The 17,762-nt window shown below is 43.2% G+C and overlaps 1 protein-coding gene across 13 annotated transcripts in view; it reads right to left on the reverse strand.

The window, feature by feature from the left end:
• Positions 1-9,079: 9,079 nt before the first annotated feature.
• Positions 9,080-17,762, reverse strand: part of Carmil1 (capping protein regulator and myosin 1 linker 1) — a 271,462-nt gene continuing 262,779 nt past the window's right edge. For 4 of the 13 annotated variants that reach the window (XM_040755709.1, XM_040755708.1, XM_040755706.1 and 1 more), the window contains 2 exons: positions 16,495-16,644; positions 9,080-10,088 (listed from right to left, as the gene is read on the reverse strand). In XM_040755709.1, the coding sequence (XP_040611643.1) occupies positions 9,952-10,088; positions 16,495-16,644 (287 nt within the window). In that variant the 3' untranslated portion in view covers positions 9,080-9,951. Of the gene's footprint in view, positions 10,089-16,494; positions 16,645-16,976; positions 17,002-17,762 lie in introns of those variants that run through there. The other 9 variants (XM_005066447.4, XM_005066445.4, XM_040755710.1 and 6 more) reach the window with 5 other exon arrangements.

Consider the following 17,762-nt stretch of genomic DNA (forward strand, 5'->3'; position numbering starts at 1 on the left):
TCTCTCTCTCTCTCTCTCTCTCTCTCTCTCTCTCTCTGTCTCTCTGTCTCTGTCTCTCTCTCTCTCCCTCTCTGTGTGTGTGTGTGTCTGCCTGTCTGTCTCTGTCTGCTTGTGTTTCTATTTGTCTATCTGTCTCTTTCTGTCTGTCTGTCTTTGTCTCTCTCTCATCTCCCAGTATCAGCTGAACTCATCAGTAACAGAGGCTTTTTATTTTTTCCATTGTTGCGAGACTACAGGGGTTTGTAAGTCAAGCTTAGAACCCATGCTTACAGTGACATTCCAGAGTAGTGGACATTTAGCAGCAAGGCTTGGTAGTAGCTTAGACTATTGGACCAGTTTTCTAGCGGCCAGCTACTTCTGGACCAGAAGCTTGTCTTATTCCCAGGCATGCTCTGGTGAATGGTCTCTAGTCCTCTGCTCCACAGCTCAAACTACCTAGGTGCTCAGGATCCATGAAGTCTGGAAAGCTGACTTTCCAGCTGATCCTTCACAACCACTGGTCTGCCAGGCGTGCACAGGGTTTCTGGCAGGGACGGAAGTGGTTGGGATACTTAAAAATACCTAGATGAGACATTCCATCTGAACAACAGACAGTACACAGAGGCTCAGGTGGCTCCTAGTAGAAGACAGCTCTGAAGATGCCTTCCCCCCCCTGCCCTCAGCTGTGGGGACAGACATTGACAGAGCATACCCTTCTTCATCCAGACATCTGAGTGGCTTCTGTGGTCATTAGGACCTTTTATTTTCTGTAATTCTGATGCTTTGCTGACAGTAGAGACCATGCTAAGCTGGCCAGTCCCTGGAGACAATAAATCCCACATGACAGCAAGTCTCCTGTCTCTGGTATCCAGCCTCTTGCCTGCTGCCTCCCAGAACCTCCTATCTCCTGCCTCTTAGGTCTTATAATCACCTATCTTTCGAACTTTTGACTTTCATTGTCTCATGTGATCCGTATCCCCCAACCTTCTGCCATAGTCTCGTGTCCCCCACAACCTCCTGGCCTCTAGATCTTCCCAGTCCCATGGCCCCAACCTCCTGCTCACCACAGCCTCCTGGGTCTAAGTGGTCCTCTTGCTCTGGGGAACGCTTCCCCTGCTCCATTCACCTTCAGAATCCGGTATTAGAAAACTAGACAAGTGCTAATGTTCTTCAAAGCATCCTCACACTCACCTAGTGTGCAGTTGTAGTAGTTAAAAAACCCCTAATAAAGAAGACTCCTAAATGAGAACCCAGGTCAACCTCTCTACCCCAGGGTCCACTGAAAGTATCTCAATGAGCCAATCCCAAGCCTGGGTGACCTCCCAACTGCTTTTCTCATCACTGTGACAAAGTAACTATCAGAAGCAATTTATGGCAGTAATGGCTTACTTGGCTCACAGTTTCAGGAGAATTTCAATCCACCATCGTGGGGAAGACAAGCAAAGTAGTTTGGTTCGTGGCACTGGGAACAATGTGGTGGCCATTTCTCCACATGGCCGTGAACAGAAGGCAGGAGTGAGACTGGAAGCAGAGCTGGGCTGTGATCATCAAGTGACCACTTGTAGTGCCCAACCTCCCCAAACAGTGCCATGAGCAGGAAACCAATTCAAACACAGGAGCCTGTGGGAAACATTTCATATTCCGTTTATAGCATCCTGTTTTCACCATACCTTCTTGCAGAAAATTCAGTGCACATTCCTGTCTGCATGTTTCCCTTGCCCCCTCCTGTGCCTGACCAAACTTGCTGTTTCCACATGGCCGTGCATAATGAAGACTGCCCACTAACTGCAAATCAGTCTCCATCTTCCCCCTCCTCCTCCCTGTACCTCAGTCTCCCTCCCCGTATTTTTGAGATAGGGTCTTACTATATACCCTTAACTGACCTGGTATTTACTATGTATCTCAAGCTGACCTTAAACTCATGGCAATCCTGCTTCAGCCTCCTGAATGCTGAGATTATAGGCATGGACTGTTGAATTACAGATCTTCTAGAAATCAGGTCACAATCCCTGTGGTCCTCCAGACATTTGAAAAGCAAGTGCACAGTGCCTTGTAGTCCTCTGAGTTCTCATCCTTCTTCTTGAAGCTGGACCACTCCCAGCCTACTCCCAGACCCAGGACAACTTAGAAAGCTGACTTGCTTTCATCAATGTCCTGTGACTTCTAATGTGGAGGCTAGAACTAACACCCTCATCCCCCCAAATCTCTAAGAGCAAGAAAACCCTGCTTTGCTCTCCAGAACTAAAGTCTCTCTCTCTCTCTCTCTCTCTCTCTCTCTCTCTCTCTCTCTCTCTCTCTCTCTCTCTCTCTCTCTCTCTCTCTCTCCAGCCCTCCCTCTCTCTCTCCCCATCCCCCCTCTCTCTCTGTCTCCAGATCCCATCACACTATCCCTGACAGCTGTCCTAATGATGAATTTTCTGACCCTAAATTGTTCTCTCACTTAGGACTCCTTCATGACTACCTGTGGCCTTGATGAGATAAATAAAGCTCCTTTGAAGGGTAAGCTTGGGCTGTTTCTTTTCTATAAACCTTTAACCATCTAACATATGCCGGGTTAAGTGGCTTCCATCTGGTAGTCTCGGCACATGCAACAAAAGAAACTCCATGGCATCATCCTCCAAGGCTCTCTCTAAGAAGACAGATGCTCCTTTGGACATAGGAAAGCATCTCTAGTGTCTGGCCAGGAGCATCAGGCACAGAGCTGACTCACCCTGCCTCCTGAGTGACTTTGGGATGAAGCTGTATTCTGACATCTGTACCCTTGTTCCAGCTTTGAAAAAGTCACTCTCTCCTTCTGAACAGCTGTTGACATAAATTTGATGCACCTTCTCAACCCAGTGAGAAAAATTTCCAGGGAAATACTTGGTACCCAGAAGGCAGAAGAAGGAACCACACACTCATACAAGTTTGTCTCAATTTATTTCTAGGGACATATGAGAGAGAACACCTGTCTTGTTCTGCTGGGCCTGAGTAGAAGCTTTTGAGTTGGCCTTAACATGTTTGTCCATCACCCTTTGGGATGTCAGGCAAAGCTTAGGAAGTGTTTATAATTCAGACTAAATATGAATAAAATAAAGGAGAAATTTACAATCAATTATGCTGAGATGTAGTTTAAAATGTTTTAAAGCTGGGCTTGGAAAATAGATTATCTGTAGCATGCGCATATGTGTGCATGTGTGTGTGTGTGTGTGTGTGTGTGTGTGTGTGTGCACATGTGGTTACCCACACACATGAATATATATATAAAGACATTAATTTTAGAAATGGGTGTACTCTTTACTAATTCATTAAATAACTTAGTACATCAGAGTGTATGTAGTCTAAGTACTACGATTGTGAAGTAGTGATGACTGTGACTATGTTTGTAATGCCTGTGTTGATTGCAGTCCTATCTGTGATTTATACTGTCCAAGATACAGATATCATAGTTTGTGACATATGCAGTCAGCCTCTGTTTCCATGAGGAATGAATTATTAGGAAAAATTTAAAATGATACTAGAATTGATAGAACATGCCTGCAAACTAGGCACTTAAGAGGCAGACGTACAGGAATCATGAGTTCAAAGACAACCTAGGCTATGTGGAGATTTTGAGGCCAGCCTGGAGTACATTGTTAGACTCTGTCTGAATAGGAACTGTGTTTGTGCTGAAGATGTACACAAACTTCCACATCACTATTTCATAAACAGCACAGCATAGATTCTGTTTCCATAGTATTTACATTTTACTAGGAATTATAAGTAATCTAGAGATTCCTAAAATATAGATGTGGATAAGTTACATACACATATGGCCCCATTTATGTAAGGGATTTATGTAGAACCATGGATTTTGGTATCCATGGGCATGGAATTCTGGAATTAATCTCTGTTGGAGACAGGGATGACAGCATTCATAAAAGGAATACTAAGTATTAAATGAAGTTCAGCAAAATAAAGGTTTCTGTTTTTGAGAAATTAAGCTCTCAAATGCCCCAAATCCTCCCTAGACCGTGGACTGCCAAAGGGCACTGTCTAGAGCTTTAAAAAGTCACCAGTCAAGTTGCTGTCTTCTGCTAAGATACCTGGGCCACAGTGGGGCCAGTAGTGGCTCAGAGGTTCTTTCCTAGAGCCTAGCAGTTGGGTAAACAGACCACATCTTTGATGGCAATGGTCTCCCCGAGCTCTCACCTAGAAAGAAAAAGGCCAGCTAATTCTTCTGTAGTCGAACATTGAAGGCCCATCAATGTATGGTAGGAGATGCATCATGGTAGCTCTGTGTCTCTAGAGCTGGAATGACATGGAGACTCTGTTTCTAGAGATGAAAGGATGAGGTGGTTCTGGCCCTGTCTGGCAGTGAAACATGAGTCTCATGAGCCATGGAGATATCTGTAGTGTGTCATTCATGGGCTTGGTGAGGGATCGCTATATACTCTTGGAGCTTCTGCACTGAGCCCAGGACTTTCCAATGCTCATGAGTTGTGATTGTATAGAATTGGCATTGGGCAAATAGCAGAGACCAGGAAACATCAGTGAGAGTGAGAGCAGCAAGCTCTAAGTGACTTGGTCACAGAGAAGAATGTCAGGACCTTTGAGTGGTGTAGCTTGCTAGAGTCAGCCGTCCACAGAGGATGTGATTTCAGGAAGATGGGACAGCCAGTGTTTAATCCCCACTCATGAGGGAAGAGCAGGCCTGCTGACTTCCCAGGACTGGCCTAGGAATGTTCCTCCTAGTTCCTTCTGGCACTAGAGCTTCCTCTTTTGCAGGATCCCCTCCTCTGTGGTTACTACAGTGGCAAAAGCTCTCCTGCATGCAGGGTTCATGCATTTTTATTCTGAATCTTGGCAGGGGTTCAGTGTCTTGGAGCTGAAGCCCATCTTCCCAGCAGGTTTCTGTCTGCCTCACCCTCTCATCCCTTGGTAGACAACTTGACGTGCCTCCCCCCAGAATACTTTCTAACTCTGGACACGAAGTTCAGCTGAATATTTTTACTGTCAGTTGAGACTCCCCATGATCACGGCATACTGAATGAGACGCTGAGGTGTGAGAGGACAGGCTCCCCTGCTGGGCTGAATCTAGGGCAGGCCATAAAGATGAAGCATAGCTAGATTTTCTTACTTCTCTTGAACTCTGTCATCAGCCCATGGCAGCAGGAACAGTGACCTTGAACAACACAATCCATTTCTTCTGATTTTGAGAGATTTCTTTTCTTTTGTCCTGAGCCAGGGGTGAGGAGTGGGAGTGGGGGGGGTGAGAGGGATCAGGGGCGATGACTTATGTAGCTCAGGCTAGCTCAAAGTCACTGTGTAGTTGAGGATAACCTTGAACTCCCGATCCCTTGCCTCCACCTTCTGAGTACTGAAACCACACCTGGTCTAACCTTGAGTCAATTCTGACAAAGGAAATGTGATGCTGTTGACAATGGGCATATAGAAAGAAGAACACTATGACTCTGTTGTTTTCTCTGCTTTAGCAGTTTGGCTAAAACTTGGGTTCTGGGTTCAAAACCCATAGAGAAGTGTTAGACTACAGGCCAGACTGCTTCTCAGGCTCCTGCAGCCTCACTCTCACTGTTGCTGTGGAAGAAGTGACAAGCTCCCTACCAAGAGCCTGACTGGGAATCCATGGTGCCTGGATTCCAGTATGGCTTATGCCATTTTCATTGTCCCAAGGAAATGTATAGTCTTAGACTGCCTGACTCCAGAGATCAGAGAATTAATTTTATAATGGGCACAGCCACGTGTGCTCAACTTTCTCCTTTCTCCATACCTTCAGTCAGGGATTCTCCAATTCAGGACTCTGCTCCTCTCATCCTGCCACCATGGGACCGATTTACTACAGACTCATGCTATGATTAGTCATCAACCACGTGGTATAAAACATCCTTTTTCCCAGACCTACAAGGAAACCCCACTCTGACTAGAGTGCCTGATCTCTCATCAGAGTCGTTAGCATTCTGTTCACTTGTACACTGGAGTCTACTCTGTAATCAGAGTTCCCCGTATATCTCTGTGCTCACGGCCTTAATGACACCAATAAGTCTCTTACTCAAAAGGACAAACCTCCTCAGTGTCCTCGTTTAGTTCAAACCCCAAACCATCAGAAAGCATGCGTCTGTTGGAATAGGATAGGTTCAAAACCACAGAGGGGACATCAGTGGAGGGCCATGAAAGCAGGTATGGCCAGCATCACAAGTCAACAGCTTTCTAATCAGGACTCCCATGGTTTCCTCATCAGCTACACAAGGCATTGTCTCCATGAATGAAGGCTTATGGTGTTCACTGCAGACCCACCTTGGCAGAGCTTTCTGTATAAGTGCAAAGGGAACAGAGCCACAATCTTTCCAAAGCCATCTCAGTTAGGGCTCTGACAGCTGGCACTGAGACCAGGTGACTTCTCTGAAATACCATGACCATGTTGGGGACTGAGACTTTCTGTTGTATTTCTTCTCTGCAAAATCTTTTCTCTGATAACCCAGGGTGGGGTGGTAAGAGGAGCTTTAAGGGAAATCACCAACAAGATGAGATGACCACAGGAAAAGAACAAAGTTATGACCATATCTTGTCTCTTGTTTATTGTTCTTCCTGATGAGCCTGGTGTCCAGATTCCTCTTCAAGGTTCCCAGGTGACAATTTTTAATTGAAAATTCACTTCACTTGTATGACTGACAAATGACCCAAGCTGATCAATGGTAAACCAAGAGAAGAAAAAAAAAATGGAAAACTAGTTTCCAATAGAGCCACACAATGGAAGCATCCCCAAATAAAGTGATTCCCATCTATTCGGCTCCCAATTCATGTAACTGAGATGGGTGTGAACCCTCAGTCCCCCCTCCCCTCAGGCTTTGCACATTGCACAAGCAGAAGAACAAAATAAAATCCATGCAGCTCAGCACTGAGCTCAGATCCCAGCCTCTTCCTCGGGGCTCTTTTGCTCCCCTCTCAGAGGCCTTTTGATGGCAGAGTCTGCTTTCTGTCAGTCTCCAATCTGGGTCCTGCAGCTGAAGACTGTTGCTCTCTCAGCATTTGCCTTCCATGTTTCCAACTAAAGACTGCTGCTCTTCGTCACTGGATTGTCAAGAGCTTCAGTAATGAAGGCAGATGGCATTTGGTCACAGGTCCTGCAGGGTGGCCTTTCTCCTGTACTCTTGTGGGACTGATGAAGGGTGACAAGGTATGGAGGAATGTATAATCTGTACTCTTTGATGTTTAGATGGGATGAGCCTGCAGATTTACTTCTGGGGAATCCTGTAAGGCCGCTTCCTAACCTGTGGGTCATGACTCCTTTGGCAAACATCTATCTCCAAAAATATTTGCATTACGATTTATAACAGTAGCAAAATCAGTTATTAAGTAACAATGAAAATAATTTTGACTGGAGTTACCACAACGTGAACTGCATTAAAGGGTCACAATATTAGGAAGGTTGAGAACCACTGCTGTAGAGCATTGCAGTGGAGGGATCAGGAGGCAGGAGACTCTTGTCCACATTTACAGGCTGATGATCACCGTGAAAGGAGCCTGGGAGGGAGCAATGGAGACTTGAGCAGGGAGACATCCAGGGCAAATCTACACAGTCCAGGTCAGGACAGTAGAAGGCCTAAGAGTAACGACTGCTCTTTGCATGGCCACCCCAGCCAAGCTGGGGGCTAGCAGCTGTGGACTGTCAGCTTTGCATGTCAGCATGCTACCTTGCAGGTAATCAGGAGGAGCATGGTTCTTTTGTCCCACAAAGTACAGTTAGTTCTTGATCATCCATTTCCCTTGGTACTTGCCTGCAGTTCCCAGGGTTATAGCTCCTTGCTCTGATCTCATCACTGTAGAAAAACACAGTGGCTCCTGTTGCAGAGGCAAGCTTCAGTGGCCTTGATCAAACACCAAGGCTATTCACAGCCTGGCCTTCTCCTGCACTGAAACCCCAAGTGTGTAATGGGCAGCAGATACACCCAATGCCACATAAGAGTGAATGCAAATTTGATCACCGTTGACAGCAGCACTTTGTGTACCTCCCCACAACTCCCTGTGACTCAATCTCATTTTGAGGGAGGGAGCAGAGCCACTAAGGAGCCACCAAGAAGTTTGGTCTGTCTGCCTTTTTGGGTCCTCGCTTTGAAAGGTCTAACAACTTGCCTTTCTTTGGGATGCTGGCCTGAGCCTATGTCTTCTTTCTGAAGTACTGTGGACTGATTCACACTTTCTCTGAAGCTACCTCCCTTTGACCAGGTAGCTGGCTTGCTGGGCCTCCATGTCAAACTCAAAGGCGTGCTTTACCTCTTCTCCATCTCCCTCCTGTGGCTTCTGTCAAGATGTTCAGCTTCCCTCCTCAGTGGCTTTCCTTTCAAATGCTAATAAAATGGTCCTCAAGCTTAAAAAACAACAATAATACAGTATACTTAAGAATCAGACACAGTTCCTGTACTTATGAAGGTATCACTTCAAAGCCTTGTACAAATGTCACTTTCTGAGACTTCCAGAACATCCCGGGGATTAGGAGTGGGGTGACACTTTCAACAGTACTGCTTATTCCAAGTGTGGGCTCAGCTAGGCTGTGGATCTGCTGACCGAATTGACAAACACTCTGCAGTTCTTATTCTTTCTTATTCTTCTCCAACTTTGGCACCATCAGAGATGTCTGTCTGGCCATGTCTGCACTGACAAGAGAGCCACACCTAAAGAGAATGATCTACGTCTGTTGCTATGAGGTCACCTGGTAGCAAGTGGTCTGGCCTTTAGGACTGCAATTCACTCCCAGGTCAGCCACCCAGGGGTGGCAAAGGGGGGGGCATGAAGTAAACAGTGACATTATGGAAGCCCCATTTGTGTTGATTTTCTTCCTAGCTGGTGAGCATATTACCTGACTCAAGTCAGCGCCTCTCATATGACCTCAGATTCATGGAGTTGGGTATGGAGCACACAAATAATTCTGTGACCTTCTAGTAAATTTCATCTGTGTTCCAGTGGGAAGAACAGAATGTGCAACTATCCAATTATATTTATTTTGAAAGTAATGATTTCTAGATGATGTTATTATCTGTGGACTGTGATTATTCTAAATTCTAGAAACTAGCCACAGGCTCACTGCACAAACCGGTCCCAACAAAAGAACTGGAGGGAGCAAAAATTCCACTTGGAAAATCATTTTATTGGTATAAATATACATATGAATAAAATACTTTCAGCCTGTAATGTAAGTGAATATCTGTGAGATGTTTTATAAAGAGTAGTATTTAGACATCTTTTTTTTTACAGGTGCCAAAATTTTCTCTTAAAAACCACACATTAAAAGCTAATAAGCAGACAGAAATTAAAGGCCTTCAAAAACATGAATATTCTAAAGCCTCATTCCAATCAACTATATACACGAATCCGGGCTTCTCACCCCCTGTTCTTAGCTGTGCTTGCTGATGGTCTGCAAAGGTTACCAACCAGTTTTAAATATACAATTCTCCATGGGGAAGGAAGTGCCCCTACAGAAGAATGTAAGAACAATGCCCAAGATCTAATATATATAATTTATACAAATTATTTATTAGTGTGCTCTGTTAATATAATTACAATGTGCAATTGCATACATCAAGAATAAATTGCTATATCGAGTCATGTGTAGGTCTGACACAAATACACCCTGCAGCACCCCAGGGTTTCCTGGATAGTTACTTGGGTGTGAGTCCAGTTACTTCATTAATTTCCAAAATATCACCATGCAGGGCAATGTGGAGCTGCCTCAGAGAAATTCAAGTAGGGCCCGTGGAATAATTGCTGGCTTTTTGTTGAAGGCATAGGAAACAATGTTTAGAAATCAAATGCTGAGAATGGGGGAAGACGAAAAATGTGCTTTGATAACCAAACAGTGGACTTTTAATATGCTTTGTAGAGAAAGAAGTAAAGGAGAGAAAGAGAGAGCACCAGAGAAGGGAGAAGGCGTGCTGCCCACGGCTCATCTCTGAGGGCTGAGGAGAGCACCCTGCATGGGAAGGCTTGGGGTGGGCACCATTACACAAAAATAAACTCTTTTTCTGCCTCTTCTCCAGAGTCACTGGATTTGCTCCCTTGGTGACCATCTTTGCCAGAGGACCGTTGTTTTTGTTCTTGATACTCCTGGGCCTGCGGACCCCAGCTTCTCCTTGAGACTGAAATTAGAAGGCAAGGAAGAGGGACAGTTTATTGACAAAGCAGTAACAGGACCTGGCCAACAGTGGGGTGAGGGACCCTGAGAAGTCGGGGAGGGGGAGTGGTCATGGTGGACTTTTCCAGAAACAAACTGACCACTGTGCATAAGATATTCTCTGGACAGACGTCAAGAACAAACAATGAAACTACAAGCAAGTGGACACAAGCAGACATGCACGCGCAGGACCAGTCTATGACGGTGAACCCAGCATAGATGTGGACGAAAACTGGAGGTGGAGGTATAGGCAGGCAGGAGGAGAAGCCACCAGGAGTCATAGGCTGCTGAGCCAGGAGACCTCCACAGCCAAGGCTGCCCCTTTACACAGCACAGAGGACGGGACATGCAGAGGGCTGCAGAGGTACTGGCTGGACAGGGTTCCAATGCCATGCTTTCTGCAGATGACTGAAACCTGGTTACTCCTGCAATAGGGGAGGGACATCAGACAGACCTGTCTTTCTGTGCCTCAGATCATCTTGCTTCACGCTCTACAGATAAAGGCTGAGACAAAAAATAATGTCCGTGACAGATTTAACCCTGCAGGTAAAGTCCTCACTCCTGTTGCCTGGAAGGGTTCACAGAGACAGTTGGACCTGGACTTTTGTCATGCTTCTGTGGTGCTCTTCCTAATCACACAGGTACATTTGGTCTTTCTGCCTGCATCCTGGTTCCTCTGCCACCACACCCGGGAAAGATTCAGTTCAGAGGCTAAACTAGAGTTAATATCGATACAACTCCCATGCCTACTGAAGAGATGCCATCTGAGGTAAAAATACCAAACCCATGCCAGGCGGAAAACTGCTTAAAGAAAAAGTATAGCTACCTTGTCACTCATATCCCAGGAATACAGTCTTCAGTCCAGGGAAAGACAGGGGATTCATGCTCTGGTCACTTGGATGTTTATATTATGTTAAAAAAAATCAGGAGCCTGCAGTTTAAATGCTTACAGTTTCAAGAAGGCAGACTTTACAAAACCTCTACACAAATATGTGAAGATTCTCTTGTGAACTTTGTTGCCATGATCGGAGTCTAGCTCTTGACAATAAGCATTTTGATTTTCAGTTAATAACATTAAATTAAAATTACCCTAAATCCTTTTCAATATCATTATAAAATCAAGTAGTTAAATAATAAAGATTTGATGTGTGTGGTGTGTGTATGTATGTGTGCACACATGTGTGCAAGTTCGTGTATGTGCATATGTGTGCACGAATGCAGGTACCCACAGAGGCTAGATTTATCATGAGCCACGATAATGGGTGCTAGAAACCAAACTCTTGTCCTCTGCAATATTGACCATACTGAACTGCTTCTCTAGTTCCTTAAAATTCTGACTTCTTTTTGCCAGTAGTTTGGGACAAGTTCTCAGAGGGGGTCAGGACATAAGTAACAGATACAGTTGCTTTTTAAAGCTTTCATTGGGAGAAAAAAATATTTGTGTGATTGGACCTTTGGAAGCTGTTGATAAGCCAGGTTTGGAGACAAAAGACCAATAAATTGTTTCTAAATACTTTGTTTTTTGTCACAAAACCAACTTGGTGCTCATATCCTGAGTCCTTTAAGCTTTCAGTGTGAGTGTGTGCTAAGGACAGGGGAAACAGAGAAGACTTGTAAAACCATCCTGAGGATATTGGCAAGAAATCAGTCTCAAAAGGAAACTGTGCTGTCTCCTAGGACGTTGTTTCTCCACAAATAGATGAATGGTAAGATATATCTAATACTGCAGTGGGAGATTCAAGGGAAAATAAATGGGGGGGATGTTGGGGGGCACTCATCTGTCTTCAGAGAAAACATACGTGAGTCCCTAGATTAATAAAATAATCAAACTTTTCATCCTTCCCAATACTTTAACTTGTTGGGGGAAGTCCTGTGTATTTGTCAATAAAGTACTGTTGAGCCTATAGGGAACCAAGATAGGAGGGACTAGGAGTCCAGGAGAACTCTGGGAAGGGGAAACACAAGAGAGTCGACATGTTGACGCCATAGGGGTAAGAAGCCGGGAACTATTCTCCGGTAAGAAACATACTTAGATTAACAATTATGGGGTAATTACTTAAGTCAGAGCTAGCCAGTAAGAAAAAAGCAAGGCCAACAGCTTCATAATGAATAGAGCCTCTTGTGTGTTTATTTGGGACTGATGCGGCTCTAGAACCAGGCTGGCGCGGCAGAGCCCAGGCGACTGGCGGGGGATAAACCAAAGCGGCTAGCAAAAGAAAAAGCTTCTCTTAACATTAACTTCCTGGAAATTCAGGCCAAATCCACCTTACATGAGATAACACAAAAATACTTTCTAAATATGGAGACATTCATGTAGTCATAAGCTTATGTCTTAGGTAAAAACAGAAGTAACCTATAGATCAGGGCCACAACAGCAAGCATGGATAGAATTTAGAGGGACACAATATGAGGATCTTCTTGTAAAAGGCAGGCTGTCTTTTCATCTCCAACAAGGCACCACCTTCCAAGCTGATACTGGGCTTTTGAGTCTTCCAGGTTAGGGAACTGTGGGGGGTAGCAAAATGGAGCAGTGGGGAGGAGTGAAAAGAGCAGACATCACCAAGCTAATCTGCTCCTTTCTGGTTGATAACACCGTCAGACTTAGCCATGAAAGTAAGAACTACCATTTAACCAAGTGATGACCAAGAGGAAAAATATCCCAATTTCAAGAAGGTTACCAATGCCTTTCATTATGGACAGAGCATTAAAAAATGCATTCTACAATAGGGGCAGCACTTGAGTGAGGCCTTGGGATTAAGTTCATTCTAAACACATTCACCTTCACTGAATAAAATATGATTGAATGTGATAAGGACACTAGGGGCAGTTGGCACATCCTTAGTGTTGGAGACAGGCAGGAAGAACCTCACCCACACTTGAGCCGAGCTCAGCACTCTATTGGTCATCTAGCCTGTTTAGTCCTGATCCTTGATGCAAACTACTTTGTGGAAAAAAATGATCTTTGTTGAGTCAATTTCCAGTCCTTAGGGAACAGCAACTTGATTGCGTGCAATTAAGATGCTAATTACTATTATATGGAACCAGCTTTTGTCTGACTTCCATTAAAGGAGGGTCTAAATACAATTATATATGCCTGAAACTTAAAAGTTCAGAATTAATTTTTTAAAAACATTATAAAATTTAGACTTTCACTAATTACCCAGGCTTCTTCCTACACCTTGATTTAATACAAGGTAAAAAGAGAAAAACAAAAACATTGTTTGATTATGCTTCTTAAGAACACCATCGTGTCCTGGTGGAAGAGTCTATCTATTGCCATCCCATGTGCTATTGATAAAAGATATTCAAGGATCTGGAATGGACAGTAACTTATTAAGTGGAAATAATGGCTTGCATATTTACATCTTGTCTGAGGTGGAAATAAATGTTGCGAGATCCTCAAACACAAGCTCTTCCGTTTTTGAAGATGATTCAACTTTGCATATGTATATATGCAAAATTTAAGCCTCTGAAATATTCATACAGACTTGGAATTAGAGATTCACATGCAAGCTTGGAAATGATTTCCCCATCATAAACTCCAGGGAGATAATATATCCACCAAGAGAAAACAGGGCATTTCCTTAAAATAATAATCTGTAGTTGGCCCTGATTTTTAAAAATTCTTTCTAGCAATAGATGGAAAATCTCAAGCACTGCTAAATTTTTCCTGAAGAATTGCATTTGTTTTGGGAGAGAGTTTTACATTATTCTCAACTCTCTCTGTAGCTGAACAGGACCTTGAACTTTAAACCCTCCTGCCCTACCTGCCAACAGCTGGGATAGTAGGTGTACACCACTTCAGTTCTCTACTCATGGAGAAATTCTTAAACAGAAGGTGGAACCTGGATCATGGTCCAGGGGAAGAAAGTTGAGCCAAGCACTAGTTCACAGCCTGAGACCAGGCAAGTGTCTGTGGCTACAGGCTGGATGATGGAAGCAGCAAGGGATACAGAAAGGGGTTCCCGGAATCAGATGGTACAAATAGAAAGCTCTTTGATACAAATGAAGTCAAACAAAAGTAGCTATTTTCTTCAAGAAAATAGATATTTGCCAACAAAAATACCACATCTTACAATCAGAGAGGAAAGGACATGAAGTCAGTCTCAAAATAGCCACACAAATAAATCATGTCAACCATGATCAAATATGCAGCATGCTTTGAGAACAACAGCTGCCATTTGTTTCATGAATACAAGGCTTGAGAAATTAAAAAAGCTGGGTTAGTATAAGATTGCTCTTAAAAGACTTGAGAGTACACACCATGATTTCTGTCAATTGCTCTGCTAAACACATTAAAAACAAACTAACAGAAATTATTCAAAAAGTAGAGGCTATGTGGTTCTCAAAGGTGGAGGTAATGTGAGAAGAATAGGCACTAACAAAACAAAACAAACATATTAGACATAAATTACTTTAATTGAAGCACCTGTGAAAAATTGGAATTCCCTATTTCTAGAAATCAAGATAGAAAAGCTAATACAAGATGGTCCCATTTAATCCTAACAAAATTTGACCCAACCCATCACAAGGAGAATGGTAAACTACTGAGATCGAGGGAAAGTCAAAGGTAGATACAGGACTTCTCACTTCAGGGAGTTGGCTTATCCCTGCAAGCATCCCCCTTCACTCTACATCTTATTGGTGTATAGATGAGGTCCCAGGGTAGGCTTCCTGTGTACTGTGTAAATACTTATAGTACTTCTTATATTTGTACCAAGGATGCCTTATTAATAAGATATGACTTGTTAATAAGTCAGTGGCTCTAATAGTTGAAAATGTAAATTTCCAGGATGTAGAAACATTCATGTAATCTCAGTTGAACTTAATGAAAGACACAAGAGATTTTGTCCTAGTAAGTCTCAAAAAATAACTCTTTAGTTCTTCACAAATGTCATAGCTGTTCACTGATATGACTTTCCTATGATTGAAATTAAGATATATGTTTTTGCTTTTGTTTTGCTAACATCAGACTACATTTCTTATAAAAAGAAGTATTTTTACAGTTCTGTAATAAAGATACAAGTACTACACAGGGAATCAGTCAAAAGTAAAGCACAGGTATGGAATATAGCTGAGCAGTATAGAGCCTGTTAAGCAGGTGTAAGGCCCTACATTCCATCCTTAGCAAGACCAATTACATTCATTTTCTCCAGGGCAGATGCTAGTTGGCCCAGAAAGGATGAATACTCTATCCTTACATGACTTATTGTCTTTTGTGTCCTTAACTTCACCCTATTATTCAGCTAGTTAATATCAGAGCAACAGGCAAAGAGCCACAGGGTCCTCTGATAGCACTGGCTTGCAAGGCAAGCCCTGGATGTTCTTGTTAGTGATGAGTTGTTAGGGACTTTGTGAGTCTTACATCTGTCCCCAAGCAAGTTCTCTAAAGACAAGCCTTCCCTATCATAAAGTCACACTCATCAACTTGGATTCTGGAATGCTCAGAGAAAATAAAGGTCATGGTGTTCACTACGTTAGAATGAGAGCCTCATGCCTGACCCCTGGCATCTAAATACCCTCACACGTTAACCCCTGATAAAGTTCTATGGAAGCAAAGAGCTTCACTCCAAGGGCAGATATCTTTTAAGGAAATCTCATGTAGCAGTCTTAGCAGTCTGTCATATATACATTCTTCTTCTTCTATTATGTTGTTTTCCTTTTAATGAATTTTGTACTTTAGTCATGGGAAGGCATTTTCCCTATGTCAGCAGTGTGGGCCTTAACCCCCTAGAGGGTAACACCTGACTGAAATTTCCCCTTAGCATCCCCTGGAACTGTTCTCACCTAAGTAGAATTTGCCATAGGGCTTACTGGAAGACAGAACAGAAAGAGCGAGTGTTGGCAAATGCAATGAATTGCTTCTTAAGGTGGACAACTTAATAGATGGGAAAACATCCACTGAAAGGTCACGTATGTAATTCAAGATCTGCATTTTGCTGGGGGCTTTTTGTAGATCTTTCCCTAACACAGTGTTTGGACAACATCTTAGGTCAATGTTCTGTAGGTGAATATACTCTATTGCTCTATGAATTTCTAGCTCAACTCCAATGAAAACTTGATGGAAAAAAAAGATAGAAAAGAAGAGAATGAGAGATATGACCCCAAATATAAAAATTAACTTTCATGCTCACTAAAATTTGAATAGATAAACCTCTAAGGTAACTTGAAGTTCCCCATTGTCTAGTTTTAGATTTTGATTTAATTAGCACACCCCCACGGAGGGACCATCCTGTTGTCACAGAGAATCAGAACTCAGTTCTATGAAGTATCTGACCAGCCCCCACCAGCAGCTACTCAATTAAAGCTCGTTTGTTAGTGCCAGTTCATCAGCTTCAGGTCAGCGAGGGATGAAAACCGAAGGCTCTAACCATTTGTTGGCTGTGACTTCCTGTACCCAGATGCATTCACTTCCTCTTCCGCAATGGTGGAGTAGAGTTTTGAAGATCTTTCCCCTCTACTGGAAGGCTTGTCACTGTCATGATCTGAATGCCTTTTGAAATAACCTCCTCTTTGCACTACTAAGGAAAAGGGATCCGTTTTACCCTTTATAGTAGCAAATACATCAATGTGTTGACATCCACGTTAAAATTACTAATATTAAAACTTAAATATCAGCTTATTCATCCCGAGTTAGAATTCAAAGTACTTAAGAGTATTGGTCCTGGGCAGATCCACTGTTATCTACAGAATTCAACAGCCAACATTATGGGAATGTGCAAAATGAGGTGAGTTCCGGTCTGCCCCAGAAAGGGAGTAACAAAAATGCCCAGTATTATAACTTTGAGTCCATGATGGATTAACAAAAATCACATTCACTATGGAATAATCAGGAAGAATTACAGTCATTTACCTGTTTCAGAAATTAGTTGGGCACGCTAGTCCAGAGGGAGGCAGAGAACAAGGAAATGAAGTAACCAGCATAAATAACACTCAACAGGAAGAGACAATAGGGACAGCTTCTGGAGGGAGTGGCTGCCATGTCTTCTACCCACTTTGAAGACCAGCTAGTTCACAGCTGACATCATCTGGGCACACTTGAAAGCTGTGCCCAGACCTTGTGTATTCTCAGCCTGACATTAGTGCAGAGTATTGTGATGTGTGACTAGTTCCTTCTGGATCCAGACAGGAAAGCAACCCCGGAGCTCTGTAGTTTCAATCAGCTCATGGGAGGAAGTGTATTCAGCATCACTAGTTCTTGAGGGATGGCTCCTTTATTTGAAATTCCTCAATTTTCACAGTAGCTCTGAGCTTCCTAGTGGTGTCCTTTGTCACCTGTGTTGTCACCAGAGGCTCCAGGACACATTCCTACTCTGGATAGTTTTGATCACCTATCAGGTATGCCCAGCTTTTTGACACTTGGGAACCATGCAACTGAATTAAAAACGAAACAAAACAAAACAAAACAAAAATCTCCCAATTCCACAAACACCTGCTGAAAACACAATTGCTTAAAGTAAGCATATCATTTTGTGTTAGGCTAGAGCCATATCCATCCTCAGCCAAACTCAGCTGCAGGTGGCTCTTGGGCTATAAACTCATAAGTAGAAATTTACTAAACTCCAACTCTCTGGCCCCTACCTAACCTGTTTTGTGTGAGTTCTGTATTTTAGTCATTTTAACAAGATGAGTATTTCTG

Source organism: Mesocricetus auratus, unplaced genomic scaffold (assembly GCF_017639785.1).
Source record: "Mesocricetus auratus isolate SY011 unplaced genomic scaffold, BCM_Maur_2.0 Super-Scaffold_100013, whole genome shotgun sequence".
NCBI classification, from domain to species: Eukaryota; Metazoa; Chordata; class Mammalia; order Rodentia; family Cricetidae; genus Mesocricetus; species Mesocricetus auratus.